Source organism: Artemia sp. Qi Xiang Cuo, chromosome 11, assembly GCF_049724085.1.
Source record: "Artemia sp. Qi Xiang Cuo chromosome 11, ASM4972408v1, whole genome shotgun sequence".
Classification (NCBI taxonomy): domain Eukaryota; kingdom Metazoa; phylum Arthropoda; class Branchiopoda; order Anostraca; family Artemiidae; genus Artemia; species Artemia sp. Qi Xiang Cuo.
Window position 1 is genome coordinate 23,054,657 of NC_142804.1, and position 16,813 is coordinate 23,071,469.

Below are 16,813 nucleotides of genomic sequence, written 5' to 3' on the forward strand. Positions count from 1 at the left end.
ACATAGTGACGACACACGCACAGAGACGACACACACACAGAGACGACAACACACAGAGAGAAGACACATGTACAGAGACGACACGCACACCCAGAGAAGATCGACCTAGTGGTACTAAAATATCGTAAGAGGGCTCATTTGACTGGAAATTAAAAGTTTTAGTGCCATTTTTAAGTTTTTTTAACTGAAAGTAAGGAGCAAAATTAAAACTTAAAAGAAGAGAAATATTATTTATACAACGGGGATTTCCATCTAATAACCTCACTCTTTGAACTAAATTTTGATTTTTGTTCCAATTCCTTAAGAACGACTGCTAAAACACAAGGTTTGTTTAATTAGATCAATAAGAAGCTCTTTTAAAAGTACTAAGATTTTAACGCAAAGAGTGAGGTGTTGCGGAGCGGTGCAATCTCGTTCATATATGTAATAATTTTCATTTGTTTTAAGTTCTAATGATGCTCCTTACTTTCAATTGGAAAAATATGTTTTTTTAATTTAATTTTTATGTAATGATTTCTTCAAATAATATCAAGAGGATTTGTTTTTACACTGCTCACAGTGTAGAGTGTGTTACTAAAATTTTGTTTCAAAAATTTTTGGTCTATCGACCTAGTGGTACTAAAATATCGTAAGAGGGCTCATTTGACTGGAAATAAAAAGTTCTAGTGCCATTTTTAAGTGAACAAAAAGATTGGATGGTAACTGCGCCGCCTCTCACGCCTCTTTTTTCCGAAATCGTGCAGTCAAAATTTGACACGACACACAAACAGAGTCATAGTGAGAGAGATATCCAAAAAGTTGGGTTGATCTAGGTTCACTTAGAGTGGCGCGCCTTACGATATTTTAGTACCACTAGGTCGATCTTCTCTCTGTGTGTGTGTGTGTCGTCTCTGTGCTTGTGTCTTCTCTCTGTGTGTTGTCGTCTCTGTGAGTGTGTCGTCTATGTGCGTGTGTCGTCGCTATGTGTGTGTCTTTTTTGTGTGTGTGTGTGTGTGTGTGTGTTGTCTCTGTATGCGCGTTGTCTCTGTGCTTGTTGTGTTTGTGTGTGTGTACACTCTGTGCGTGTATCGTCTCTATGTTTGTGTTGTATCTGTGTGTGTGTGTTTCTTCTAGTTGTGTGTGTGTGTGTGTCGTCTCTCTGTGTGTTTGTTGTTTCTATGTGTGTGTGTGTTTGTGTATAGTCTCTCTCTGTGTGTGTCATCTCTGTGTATGTGTAAATGAACTTTGAAAAATTAAGAGAATGTAACTGTGACAATGTAAAGCACAACAAAACACTACTGGAATAATCCAACTCTTGCATTTCAATGAAAGAAATTCAAAATGAACTTTGAAAAATCAAGAGAATGTATCTGTGACAATGTAAACCACGACAGAACACTACTGAAATATTCCAACTCTTGCATTTCAATGAAATAAAACCAAAGTGAACTTTGAAAGATCAAGAGAATGTAGTAAAGCACAACAAAACACTACTGAAATATTCCAACTCTTGCATTTCAATGAACGAAATTCGAAATGAACTTTGAAAAATCAAGAGAATGTATCTGTGACAGGGTAAACCACGATAGGACGCTACTAAAATATTTCAACTCTTGCATTTCAATGAAATAAAACCAAAGTGAACTTTGAAAGATCAAGAGAATGTAACTGTGACAAGGTAAACCACGTCAGAACACTACTGAAATATTCCAACTCTCGCATTTCAATGAAATAAATTCGAATTGAACTTAGAAAACTCTAGAAAATGTAATTGTCAGAAGTTGAGCCATAAAAAAACACTACTGAAATATTCCAACTCTTTTATTTCAACGAAAGAAATTCGAAATAAAATTTGAAAAATTATGAAAATATAACTGTGAAAAGGTAAACCAGGAGCAAACACTATTGAAATATTCCAACTCTGGCATTTCAAGGAAAGAAATTCAAAATGAAGTTTGAAAAATTAAGAGAATGTAACTGTGACAAGGTAAACGACGACAAAACACTACTGAAATATTCCAACTATTGCATTTCAATTATAGAAATTCAAAATGAACTTTGAAAAATTAAGACAATGTAACTGTGACAGGGTAAACCGTAACAAAACACTACTGAAATATTCCAACTCTTGCATTTCAATGAAAGAAATTTAAAATTAACTTTGAAAAATCAAGATAATGTAACTTTTACTTTGTAAACCAATCTTTTACACCGTAAACCATGACAGAACACTACTGAATTATTACAGCTCTTGCATTATAATGAAATAAATCCAAAGTGGAACTTTAAAAGATCAAGAGAATGTCACTGGGACAAGAACTCTTGCATTTCAATGAAAGAAATTCGAAATGAACTTTGAAAAATCAAGAGAATGTATCTGTGACAAGGTAAACCACGACAGAACACTACTGAAATATTCCAACTCTTGCATTTCAATGAAATAAACCAAAGTGAATTTTGAAAGATCAAGAGAATGTAACTGTGACAAGCTAAACCACGACAAAACACTACTGGAATATTCCAACTCTTGCATTTCAATGAAAGAAATTCGAAATGAACTTTGAAAAATCAAGAGAATGTAACTGTGACAAGGTAAACCATGACAGAACACTACCGAGATATTCCAACTCTTGCATTTCAATGATAGAAATTCAAAATAAACTTTGAAAAATTAAGAGAATGTAACTGTGACAAGGTAAACCGCAACAAAACACTCCTGAAATATTTCAACTCTTGCATTTCAAAGAAAAAAATTCAAAATGAACTTTAAAAAATCAAAAGAATGTAACTGTGACATGGGAAACCATTCTGTGACAAGGTTAACCAATACATAACACTACTGAAATATTCCAACTCTTGCATTTTAATGAAAGAACTGGTTTTCTAGTGCAGTGAGTTGTTACTAATAGTAGTACTTTCGTGTTTTTCGCAAGCCGTTCATACTATACCTTAAATGCATTCAGATAATTCCTTGATAAAAAAATATCAGTGACTAACAGATATAAAGCATTTTCAAGTGATGAAGAGTTTATTTCAGAGGGGCCTATGTTATAAAATATGTTCAAAGAATCTCTTAGCTCCTTGAGCAGTGGGGGTATTAAAAAGTTGACGGACTTCATTTGAAATAATAAAAATATACTACTTTTAGAAACGAACATTCACAGAACAATTGGAAGTTTAGCTTAACAACACTATAGGATACTTCCTTGCATTGTTTAACTGAGCATAGCGCCTCACATCTCTTCCTTTAAATAGAAGTGAATGTCTATCTTTTTCTTGTGTTTTTATAAGCAACCTTAACTGTTTTCTTTTAGCACTGGAATCTTCGAAAATGTGCAAGGGGGTATTTTCATGGTGTATTTTGCTATGACTCACATTGCTGTCAGGGGTGACATCCAACTTTGCTCGCTTTTTCTGGGGGGTTTGATCAACAACTTCCTAAAATAAAATTATTTTCAGTTTTCTCAGTAAGTAGCTTGCAAGCTAAAAGACCTAAATTTCAAGCTACTTAAACACATAAAGGAAAGAGCGGAAGTCCTAGATAGAGGCTAAACCAAGCATATTTTTAATATGATACTCTCTAAATTAAAGCGTTTTATACTTTTAAAAAAGCTTCCTATTTTAATTAAACAATACGTCTCTTAACCTCTGAAAAGAGGTAAGGTTCTTAATGCCTTTCACATCTTGAATCAAATATTTTATGTTATTAATTTTATAGCTATGTTCACTATAATATCCCATTGCCTATTGCATCAAGGGCCAAAAAGGGCTTAGATCCCTCACAGTGGTAGCTACTCAAGGAAGAATTTGAATAACCCTTTTATATTGACTTTTTCTACAAAATAAGTTTTTGTAACCCTTTTATATTGGTATTTAATTGAAATTGTTTTATAATAATAAAAATAACATAATGAGCTGTTGAGGTCCAGTTTGAACTTCCTGCATTCAAAATTTGGTCCAAATTCAGGATCTAGATCCACACTTCTAATCCCCCTCCCCCACCTTCTAAGAAATAAATAGATCTCCACACACGAGACATGTATGTGTACAAATCAACTAGAATAATCTTCCTCATTGAATTTGAGTATGCTCAAGACTGTATTAATCAGGATTTTATTTCATATTTATATATTTTATTTGGTATTCCACTGGTAGCGTTGATTTTCACCAAAGTTGATGTTTATAAAGGTTTTAGTAATAGCTTAAATCCATTAAAACAGGTAAAACAAGGCGAGTACATGTCCCACAGACGATGTTTGAGTTCCAATAAAACTGGTAATTTTTCAATTGTATACTGGCCTGTAAAATTTTTAACACCCTGAAGGTTCCTGTATCTCATTAGCCTAAATATATGCATGCTAATTCAGTTATAATGTGCCGCAAATTTTTTACATGTCAATCATGAAATAGCATTATTCACCGCATGCATATAAGGAATCGATTTACTAAATTATTAAAATATTTTTAGAATATCTGTTTAAAACTTACGTCGATAATCACAGCTAGGTTGCCAGATTCCTTCTCTGCTTTGGAATGGGGTGCGAGACGAATTACACTTGATCTTTTTGCATTCAATGATTCAATTAATCCCGTCTCAGTCTTATCCAGAGTTTCATCCAATTTTGCGCGTTTTTGCTGCGATGGTTGATCAACAACATTCTAAAATGACACAATTTAATTAGGTACTTCAATTTTTACTTATTCAGAATATTAATGGAGGGCACTGACCCTATCAATTCCTTAGTACCAAACACAAAAAGTTGACAATTATAGATTTTTTTTTTATATGCATAGCTTTTAAAACTTTTTATATACCTAAATTGCGAAATACTTAAAATCACAGAAAAAAGGAAGAAGGAAGACTCCGACATAACCTAAACCAAAAAATTATTAAGTATATAAAGGGGGTCGCCCTCTAGTCAATATCTCGCCCCTTTACGCTAAAGTTTTTTTTTAGCACTTTCAAAAGAGGTATCTATTCTAATTAACCGGCCTTTATGATTCAAGAGTTCGTGATTTGAACAAAATTCGAACTTTAGCGTAAAGAGCGAGGTATTGACTAGGGGGTAAACCCATTAATACATGTGATAAAAACATATAAATATAGAAGTTTCGTTATGTAAGTTAATTCGTAAGTTAATTCATAACTCAATTGTGAGAAAGCCATTTTTAGCCAACAAATTTGTAAACATGCTCTTCTTAATCAGATAGTGAGAAAACATCCCTTTACAGGTAGAAGAACGTAGTGATTTGATTATTTTATTGGTGAAACTACCCGTCCTGTTTGAATATTAACACCTTTTTTCAGGTGGAAAGGATGAAAAATGATTTGATTATTTTTATAGCGAAACTGACTGGCCCTGTTTTTGAATTTTTACCGAAATTTGATGAAAAAAAAAACAGGGACTTTTTAATTAGAATAGGAAGCTTTTTTTGAAAGCGCTAACAGCTTTAGCGTAAAGAGCAAGATATTGATGAGAGGGGCGACCTTTTATATCTGCCGAAACTAATATGCAAATTCTATTTTAATTTTTCATATACAATGAGCTAAAATCAAAGTGAACCTGCCTCTCTCTTTTTTGAATATTTACTAAAATTGAAACACATAGACTGTTTAATTAACATATGAAGCTTTTTAAAAGAGCTAACAGCACGGTAAAAAAAAGCGTAAGTAAGGAAATTCTTCCTTAACTTAATGACGAGACAACAAATAGATTTCTTTTTATTATAATAATTAGAAAATTTTACTCACCAGAAGTCGCTTAGAATATTCCATATCCGTGTAAATGATTGCAAAAATATTTGATACTGCTAGAATGAACTATTCAAACTGTAAAAAATTCTAATCTGAAACCTTAATATATACAAAAAAATAATTGAATATATCGGCAGCTAAACACGACGCAACAGTTTTCTGACACGCATAGCTTTCACTCTCTTTGAAAAGGTGTAATGCCCTGTAGAATTATTTACTTTATGCATTGGGATAGTCACTCTCTTTGAAAAACCAAACCAGAGTATACCCATCAAACCAGACTATACCCACCAAACCAGACTATACCCACCAAACCAGACTATACCCCACCAAACCAGACTGTATCCACCAAACCAGATTATACCCACCAAACCAGATTATACCCACCAAACCAGATTGTACCCACCAAACCAGATCGTACCCATTAGAAACCCGTCTGGTAAGGCAAGTACCGTTCGTAGTAATAGGTGACTGACCCGCCTAACCAGATTATACCCATCAAACCAGACTAGACCCACCAGAAACCTGTCTGGTACAGGGGCGAACGCAAAATGGTACCTTGATTACTACTAGTATTTCTGAGTCCAGTTGAAATGTGCACCATTTTAGAAAATTCTCTTTTTTGGGACAGCTTTTGGTTCCTTTACGCGTACATAAAGGACTGAAATACCCTTACAGGCCTCTTCTTTTCTTCGATATATTTGCTTACTTGGTTATTCAGCGTAAGCAGCAAATTTATGGCGAATCCAGGGCAGAATTTTTTTGAAACGGTTTTTGGGTCTCATTACAAAAATGACGTTCATCGCAAAAATATAAGTTGTTCCCACAGAAGGATTTTTGTTATTAATTAGAAAAAATTGAATTCAGAAAGTAATATTTTTTCACCGTTAGTACTGTTAAGGTTAGGGTAGCATCTTAAGAGATTTTCTACCAACAGAAAATCACAACAAATGTATTTAAAAAAAGCGATTGTAAAAGTTAAAAGATAATTTTTGTACATACATTTCTGCGTGCTCATTTTGCAGACAAGAAAGCCCAACTTATTTCAAAGTAAAAATATATTTTCTTATTTTTATGATTATCTTTTTATACTCAAAATTCAATTAGTATTCCCCTTTTTCTGCCATAACTCAAATATCTGAATTGAACTTATACTGAACATATTACTTTCAATGGTCCTATAGTCAAATTTAAAATGATATTCAAGAAACTTCAATCTACTGATGAAGTTCAAACCGTGTTGATTGCTTAAACCTATTTACGGTGAAAATTACATTTTTTTCTATTGAAAAGTATATAAATCTTAATAATTTCAATAATTTGTTGGGGTTCAATAAGCAAGTCACAATTCCAACCGAAAAATTGATTTTTTTTTTATGACTTGTTTGAATTCAATAAACAAGTCACAATTCCAACAGAAAAATTGGTTTTTTTTTTTAATTGTTTGAATTCAAGCAAAATACTTTGTTGAAAATCAAATTTTGTTTTACAGTGCAGCTTTTCCACTTGAGAAACGACATCAAAAAGTGCCGTTTTTAGTGCCATTTGAACTTGATGATGGTGGAATTTATATGAAAGACGTAGACATGTGCAATATCTTTTATATGAGCTAAAAAAGATCTGTCAACGATGTTCTGGTAGCCTGCTAGTGCCACCCTTTGAGAAATAGCACAAAAAGTGCCAATTTAGTGTCAAATGGCACTTACAGACGGCAGAATTAAAAAAAACACTTAAGTATGAGAAATAGCTTTTGAATGAGCCATTAAGAATCTCTCTATGATGTTCTGGTAGCCCGCTAGACCTGTTGAAAAAAGAAAGAAAAAAAGAACAAAACCAGGGGAGACAGATCAGTGCTACCGATGCAAAAAAGTGGTTTTCCTTGTTGTTCAGGGATGGGGACTGTAACTTCCCTGTACAAGGTTTTGACCATGTTGATTTCAATGGTACACTTTAAGTTTTGATCTGACGCCATTCTCGATGGGTTTGAGCCTTTTTTTCGAAATCACCATAAATTTCTTTTTGCAATAAACTTTTACTTTTAAGACGAACCGAAATAATAGTTAACGTTCCTGAGTCAGTGTCAGATGGGAATTTTTTTTTCACAAGGCAGTTTTTTTCAAAACACGTTTTTTAACTTTTGGTTACTATGGGCTGTGGTTCGCTCTTTGCTAGGTTGCAGCTGCCGCTGCAACCATGATACCTTGCCGGAACATGCTTTAAAAAATGAGCCTAGAAAATGACTGAAAAAAACAATAGCGGATACCGATACCGATATTCCCGATACGATACATGCGATACCAATACGCGCGATATCGATACGCCCGATACCACATACAGCCCTTCCCCAGGGACTATGGAGGGCCATATCATCATCAAAACCATCGATATTGGACCTTTGAACTATGTTAAACGAAATGGCTATCTCAAAATTTTACAGGACTAGTTTGGGGGAGGGGGCCCGTAGGGAGGGGGGTTATTTGCCCTCCAATCTTTTTGGTTACTTAAAAAGGGCACTTAAAAATTTTATTCCCTTTTGAATGAGCTATTATGCACCTCTCTATGATGCTGTGGCCACCCCCTAGCCCTGCTAGAAAAAAAAAGAGAAAAAAAAGGAGACAGATCAGTGCTACCCATGCTAAAAAGTCATTTTCCTTGGTGTTCAAGGTGGGGGACTGTAATTATCCTTCAATAGGTTTTGGACCATCCTAATTTCAATGATGCACTCTTTTTTTCGATTTGACGCCATTTTCAAGGGGTTTCAGGCTCTTTTTCGAAATCAACAAAAATTTCTTTTCGCAATAAACTTTTACCTGTAAGATTAACCGAAACAATAGTTACCATTCCTGATTCAGTGTCAGATGACAATTTATTTTCACAAGACAGTTCTTTTGAAGACATGTTTTTCAACTTTTTATTACTATGGGCTGTGGTTCGCTCTTTACTAGGTTGCAGCTGCTGCTGCAACTATGACAACACAGGAAGTAATTCATTTGCAGGTTATAAGGTATGAAAGATATGGGTATTGCGTGAATTATTGGTTAAATACAACATGTTGGTAAAAATGACCAAAAAGCTAGCAAAATTAACTGCCCTCACCCCCAAACATTTTGACATTTTGAGTGCTGCCCTCTGTAGAGCTGCGGTGACGCCGACATAGTTTCTGCTGCGATGATGATTTCCGTACTTTCTCTTGTCCCCCAATCAGATGACAATGTTTCTTACCCATAGCACTATAACTCGAGCCAAAAGAGTGACTTGGGCCAATTGTAGCTGAAATTCCAAAAAAAGATACTTTCAATAGCAATTAATAAATTAAAAACTGGCTTTTTTGCTGATTCCAAATATCTAATCTTCGCTTAGTTTAATATTACCCATCAAACGATACAATTTTGAGATTTTTGATAGAGGGGGAAAACACCACTTAAAGTTTAAGTGACATTAATGAAAACCACACCATTAGATTCTTCATATCAGAGAAGCCAACTGTAGAGGTTTCAATTTACAAAAATGTGATTGTATAAGATCGGAAGAGGGCTGATTCGAACCAAAATTAATAGTTTTGATTTTTTTTTGTTAAATTATCAACAAGCACGTTTTCTTTGGGTCTCGTATTTCTAAAGGAACACTGCCTTAAACATTTTAAAGACCTAGATAATTGAAAGTTACGCCTTTTCTCTGTCTTCAAATAGAAAAAAGTCAAATTTTAGATTTACAGTTATTTTCTTCGTTTAGCGATTTTTTATTCACGGGATAGTGCGGAATACTTTTTTTACCGTAAGTAGATAGCATTGTTTTTAGCGCAGCAAAGAAGAGGCTGCAGACCAAGGCCGTATCCAGGGGGGGGGGTTACACGGTTTGAACCCCCCCCCCCCGAAATTTTTGACCGAGTCGAAAATAAGTCGAAAATTAGTAAAACCTAGGTAAAAATCAGTAAAAGTAGTCGAAAACTGAGTCAAAATTTAGTAACCCCCCCCCGAAAAAGTCAAAAATTAGTAACCCCTTCCCCCCCCCGAAAAAAAATTCTGGATCCGCCCTTGCTGCAGACACTTGCGAATCAGTCACTGCAAGAGAATAAACTTTACGTTTTACGACAAATAATGACAAGATAGCTCATTATTCGTTAATGAAAGGAAGAATTTAACATTTTTATCAATACACATTATTTTTGATCTTACGAATTAATAATGAGAGCCGCTTAACCAGTGATGACGGGGAGGAAAAGGGGGACTGATCAAATCTCGTCTGTATAGTGCTGCTGAACTGGCGGATCTAGGGGTCCGGCGACCTTGGGCCCCCAATATTTTTTCTGGCGCCCTCATTCCTTTTTTTTCTGTTTTTCACTTTTTTTTTAATTAATTTGTCAATTTCGTCAATTATTGACACCCTTGTCACATTCCCCCCAATATTTTGCTCTAGATGCACCCCTGGCTGAACTGAAACATGGTTGGTCGCCTCGTAGAAAGATGTTTCTTTTGTGCAAACCATCAGGTTTGACCTTTCCCAAGGGATATTAGGATAAAGGGATGAATACAAAAGAAAATTATCAATGTCTGCAATATTTCCGTCTAAACTCTCAAATAAACTTAGGCTATTACCGACACAAATAAATCAACTTAGCTTTTCTGATGCTCGAGCGACCGCTTTTGGAACAGTTGAATTGCAATGACCCAGAGACCTCAATTCTGAAGAAATCTAATTTTGATCGTATTTTCGACAATCTTCTCTTCTACGGTAAATTTCCTGTTTTTTCTTTATTATTATTAGAGTATGGCTTGGCTTCCATACAGAATTTTTAGATGGGGCACATCGTGGGAAAGGGGAGCATGATTTCAAAGAAGACGTGAAAATGTAATAAAATTATGAAAATTGTTAATTATGTGAAATGTGAAATATGTTAAAGATATGGGTCAATTGTTCAGAACAAGCCCAGGAATTTGGATTTGCAAGATGAGACAAAAACCGGTTTATAGCTGTATGTATTCGGAGATTATTAGCTTAGGCTCGAGGGAAAAACTACGTTGCAGGCATGGGCGCCCATATAGGGGGGCAGGGGGGCTCTTGCCCCCCCTGGCTGAATGATGCTGCCTTATTTTTATATTTTTGTTCTGAGATTTCTATTATATAGCATTAAAAGTAGCAATTAGACGAAGTTTGCCCCCCCTGGAACTCAGCTTATGGGCGCCCATGGTTGCAGAATATTTTAATTAAATATTTAATATATAGGGTTGGTATTTTGGTTAGGTTACATTTTGCATACAGCCCCGCTATAGTTAATCCTCACCCCTCCCTCTTAATGTGCAAATATATAGTCCTTAGAAATATCACATCTATCTCCCAAGCGTCTCAGTTGTCTCAACCCTTGTACCTGTAAATTGAATCAACTTGTGTGTGTTATGAATAATGGACAAGTATTAAAATATGAATTACGAAAACATGGTAGGTGTAAGGTGAAAGGAGGGTTAGGGTGCCATAGTTGCACATTCACCAAAAAGCCTGTTGCTGGCGCTGCCTTTAAGGTACTGTCGATAGAGAGACCCATGGTGTGGAATGTTTTTTTATATTGGAGAACCGATGAGAGGCACCTTATGACGCAAGAGTCTCTTGGATTTATTGATACTCGAGATATAACTAGCCTACTCGTTAATAATTGTCATTGAAAATTATCGAAAATAAGAATATATTTATTCTGGAGACGTCATCAAACTGTAGATGAACTTTGACTGGTACGTCATAGCGGTGAGCCGTTTTACTTCCGTGCGTCCTTGTTTTCAAATCTAACAGTCAGTTGGCTCTTGGCGCTCGAACAGTAAGGAGTAGTAAAGGTTATACAGGATGAATAACTTAGAAGACACAGAAAAGATAGTTGATAATGGCGAAAATGAGACACCAGGTTGTTCATGTGGTCATAGGAGTGATATTTATTCAGTTATTGTCAGTCCCACGACTGGAGGAAATTTTGAAGTTAAAGTTAGTAAATCAGACTCGGTTGAAAGTTTGAAGAGGATCATATCAAAAAGGCTCAAAGTGGCCAAAGAAAGAATTTGTTTGTTGTTTAGAGACAGGTTAGTAAATTAAATTAATAAATGATTCGTTGAAATAATCAGCTCGGCTGCACTGATTTTAATGAGTGTTAAATTTAGGCAATGCAGCCTGAATTTAACTTAAGCTTAAACTTTTACCAAATCATATTATTGACTTACAAATAAAGTGAATATACCACTCTATGCCTTTTTCTATGCTCTTTCCAAATATAATAATCATTTTTGTCGGAAATGAATTTTACCCCTACCCCTATATATACCAATTCAGGGTAGGCTATATATTTGCACATTGGGGGGGGGGGCAAATTTTATTTCTGATTTACTTTAGCTAGCTAGCAAAAAAAACTGATGTTTTTGTTGATGCTTGAATCATGCAGGTTTATCTGACAAGATTTTGGAAGAAACTAAATTTCATCAACTAGAATAGGCCTATGCTCATGGGCGTAGGCAGCATATTGTCTAGGGGGGCACTCGATAGTGTGATGGAGGGCCTTTTATCAACTGCTTTTCCAACCATCTGCTTTTTCAGCTATATCTAATGTAAATTTGAAGGGGGACAGCTGCCCCCTACCTCCCTACGCCCATGCCCGTGCTCTTTCTGAATACAAGAATTGGTTTTGGTGCAATGAACTTTAGCCCCACCCCTATATAGGCTATACCAGTTCAGGGTAGGCTATATATTTGTTCGTTAAGGGGGTTAGGGGTAAAGTTTATTTCGGACGCAAATGAGTCAGGATGCAATTCTGACTATAGAGATAAGTTTAAACTTTACCCCCCCCCCTTAATTTGCAAATATATACCCTGAATTTGTATAGAGCCTATATTGAGGCAGGGGTAAAGTTCATTTGCACCAAAAGCGATTATTATATTCAGAAAGAGCATAAAAAAGGCATTTCACTTTATTTGTAGGTCAGTAATAGCCTATGAACTGCTCAGTATTTACCAACATGCCATTCCTGTCTAGCCAATCAATTAGCCTATTCAAAAGCAATATATGGTAAAATTCTACTTTAGCTACTTTTGGGTTGCCTATCTTGAAAAGGGGTTTGGCTAGGAAAATAAAACCTTCAGGGATGGGTCTACAGGCTAAAATATGTCCTGGAAAGGTATTTTGAAGTATCTACTTCCACTCCTTCTCCCTCTAAAGGGTCCTGACCTTTAATCTGTGTGTTACAAAATCGATCTTCTGCTTAAATGAAGTACAACAAAATTGTTTTCAGATCCACAACTTTGCTCAATCCCAACTTATAAAGTCTTAAAGATATGCAAAAAACATTTCCTAAATAAAAAAACAAAAAACAACAACATTGATATGACTTAAAATTCTACTCATATAATAGAAATTGCATTATCAGAACTAAAGCCAGAGAAAAACAAACTGATAACTGAAAATTCAAGTAAAATGTTGTTTTATCAAAATTTCAATAGGTGTAGGACCTGTCATGTAGGCAAATTTTAGGACCCTCTAGAGAGAGAAGAAGTGGAGGCAGGTACTTCGAAGTATCTTCCCAGGACATACTTTAGCCTGTAGACTCGTCTCTGTAAGTTGCATTTTCCTAACCCAATCCCTTTCCAAGATACCCAAAAGTAGCTAAAGTAGAATTTTACCCAATATATTTCAAAGACACTATAACCGTTTAATTCCGCAATAATTTGAATTTATAAATTGTATTTTAAAATGTCAGATGTTTTCCTGACGTTTGTAGAAAAGGATGCGTTTTCTGTGCAATTAACTTAGCAGTAACCTAATGATAGTGATAAAAAAGAAGCATAAGATAACAGATTACTAGCCTTCTAATAATAGCAACAAACAAAAGGTGTAAACAAATATCGGCGGGTTTATCAAATTCATTATTTCTGTGTGGCTTATCAAATTTATTTGGATTAATCATGTTATTTTGCAAATGCATCAACAGAGAAATGTTTTCTTTCTTATTTATCTTTTTTATAGTTGTTTTCATAATTTCATTTAAGTTTTAGGCCCAGGCCTAATAAGCTTTTAGAAATTTTGGTATTTATACAATAGAGGGGGGTATAATATAGTTAGGATGAAAGTGAATACGTCCCTTGATGTCTTTTCTTATCTTCTTTCATAACTCAATTATTGCTTCTGGGGAAAAATACATCTTGAACCCTTAATGGGGCCCCAAAAGGTAAAACAGTCCATATTAACCAAAGGTTTAAAAATACGTTTCTAATAAAAACTGTCTGGTGAGAAAGACTCGCCTGTAATTGATTCAGGAATGAAAATTATTATTTTGTTAGTCTTTGCCATTGAATTTTGAGTTTTAACTAGCCTAATGTTTTAACTTTATATCAATATAAAAACTGGATAAGATAAATAAGTTACATTTCTGGGCCCTATTAAAGACTCAGAATGCAATTTCCCCCAAAAACAATTATTTCATTTTAAAAGAGCACGAAAGAGATATCAAGTGAGGTATTCACTTTCTTTATAGCTAAATTGTATGCAAAAGGAAGTCTATCCAATTTTTTTTTTCAAATTGTCTATTTGGCGTTATGAAACAAAAACCGTTGATGAGAATTAATGAGAAATATGGACAAAAACTGACACACACATCCACAAAATTAGCAAGCTTTTGGGTGAATATTTCGTGTTTGCCTCTTCTGAAGGAAACGTGACAATCTGATTAATGTAAAATCATGCATATTATAAAGTGAGAATTCCACTGTTTCAGTGTTTTCCTTAGTTTTGTTTATGTATGCCATGAAGATGCATAAACAAAAAAAGTGAAAAAAGTCAAGGAAAATCCTCCCCGTAAAAAAAGTGAATACAAATCTTTGCCACATTTTCGTGATTCGCTGCTTCTCTTAATTTAGACTATCTGTCAAGTTAGGCTAAAAATTGTTTTCATTAGTTTGGAACACTTCTTTGAATATCAGTTGTGCTGTAGGTCGTTCTGAATTTATCACTTCTGTAACACAAAATTTGTCCAAGTTCAATAAGGACCAGTGTCCTTTCATAGGGCGAGGGGTAGAAGTATTTACCATACTTCAAAAGACCCATTGCCATAATTTGCTTCTGGAGTCTATTCCTGAAAGTTTCATTCACCCAATTTTGATTTTGGATATCTGAGGTACTGGAAACATTTATTTTAAAATGTTGTTACGTCAATTTTAATAAAGCCTAAACATGTGCATTCCCTTACAAAATTAGTGGATATTGACTATCAATAAAAAGAGCAATAAAAATGCTCGTTTGCATGGTAACTAAAAGAATATCAATCGCATGTAGGGACTGTCTCTTCAGATTTTATGTTAAAATCTTATCATTTGGCAGTCTGCCAAAATATTTCCTTTTAATTTGTATTATTACTTGTTTGTTATGTAGGTGTTATTTAAGAAATATGATTAAGAGGCTATCAGAAAAGAAAGATCAGTCTGAATGGACAATTTCCAGAATCTGTTATTCACTGCCATACTTCTTTAGCAGGTTCTTAGACATTATATAATTCTATACTAATGGGCTTATGCGTTGTTCAGGAGAGGAGTGGGGTTCTAGTATTAGTACAACTAGGAAAAGGAAAATAAATATTGGTATTCCGTTTTTCTCAGTTAACTCGTGTCTAGAGGAGCTAATAATTTCCCTAGTTGTTTCCCAGTGACTCTTATTTCTTCTCTTTAAAAATACTGGATAAAAAAAGATGTTATTGTCGGCTAGACCAGTTCTTCTCACTCAATTTCTTTTTTGTTTTTTTTTTCTTCCCAAAGAAGTGCTTCAGACTCTTTTCCTTTGTTTTGACTACAAGACCAGATTTCCAGTTCATAGGTCCTTGTGTCTGGGAATGTTCTATTTAATAGTCAGGGATTTCAAACTCTGTTTTGTGTTTTACGACTTGTAGTTTGTAGGAGCATTAAGTATTACTCTTATTGTCAATATTAGTATGATTTTAATGTGATAGATATTATCACTAGTTTGAACAAAGAAGTGGCTGAAACAATTTTCAGGGGTCTTCAACTTTCTGCGTCTTTTTTTTAGATAACCAGGTTTATTATTTTTTCTGACAATTATCAGGGATTATTTAACTTTTCGTAAAAAATATATAATATTTACTAGCTCATAGTAGTTGATAGAATAGTTTATTTTAGGGATGTGGTGGTGAACACCCAATGACGACCATCCCTGGCCTTAGCCCTTTCTAGAAAACCAAGGCTAGTACTTAGATACCCTATAATTTTCGAATACTCCTTGATTTATGATTTTTTTTTAATCAGAACAAGGCCCGGATACATCAAAAGTCACGTCGCATTACTTTTATGTGACTAATGCTGTACTATTTTCTAGGTCAAATAAAATGTAGTAATTGTCCCACTTTTGATAATAGATAAACCTATTCAAGCTTATCTTTTGGCCATAATTCAAATTAAATTGTGAAATCGTATTTTCTTTTTGTGTTATCTCTACTATGTTTTCTGGTAGAAAAATGTTCTATGAAAGAAAAAAATTATTTGATAATTTTTTCCGGTGTGGTGTTGTGTAGGACATTATTCTCTATTGTAAATTGAGTCTTTCTGGACCTTCAAGGGGCAATGAAGAAAAGCAACCTTTTAGAATTCCTTCACCCTGTTTTTATAGAAGTTGGTTAATTGAAGCCTAATCGCTTGTATTTACCGCCCTTCATAGAAATTCACAGTTTTACTATTAAAAATAAAGAAAAAGAAAAGATGAAAACAAGTAGTCAACTACAATTCTCATTTGTAGTGATTTTGAATGTTTTTTTAACGTTTATAGACTAGAAATTTCAGTACACGTCACATCTAATGTGATAAAAAATAGAGAAAGAAATATGGTTTGAAAACCGCTGCAGGAAAAATTTACGCGGGAAAACAAATCACTAAAACACTGTGGTTAGTCATTACCGATTCCATTCCTGGTGGTTGGATGTTTTTATCGGCTGAAAGCAATTTTCTATGGGGCTCATCCAAGGGGTTGCTCTCTCAGAAATCATATACACCAGGTGGCGTTTGCCAAGCACTTTTGGGACCGTGCCAAGCTTTGCGGATACGAAGGCCCTTT

The 16,813-nt window shown here is 34.6% G+C and overlaps 1 protein-coding gene across 1 annotated transcript in view; it reads left to right on the top strand.

Annotated features, from left to right (window-relative positions):
• The first annotated feature begins 11,533 nt into the window (after positions 1–11,533).
• Positions 11,534–16,813, top strand: part of stx (ubiquitin-like domain-containing protein stuxnet) — a 49,007-nt gene continuing 43,727 nt past the window's right edge. The window contains exon 1 of the mRNA XM_089096591.1: positions 11,534–11,796. Within this exon, the coding sequence (XP_088952717.1) occupies positions 11,567–11,796 (230 nt within the window). The 5' untranslated portion in view covers positions 11,534–11,566. The remainder of the gene's footprint in view (positions 11,797–16,813) is intronic.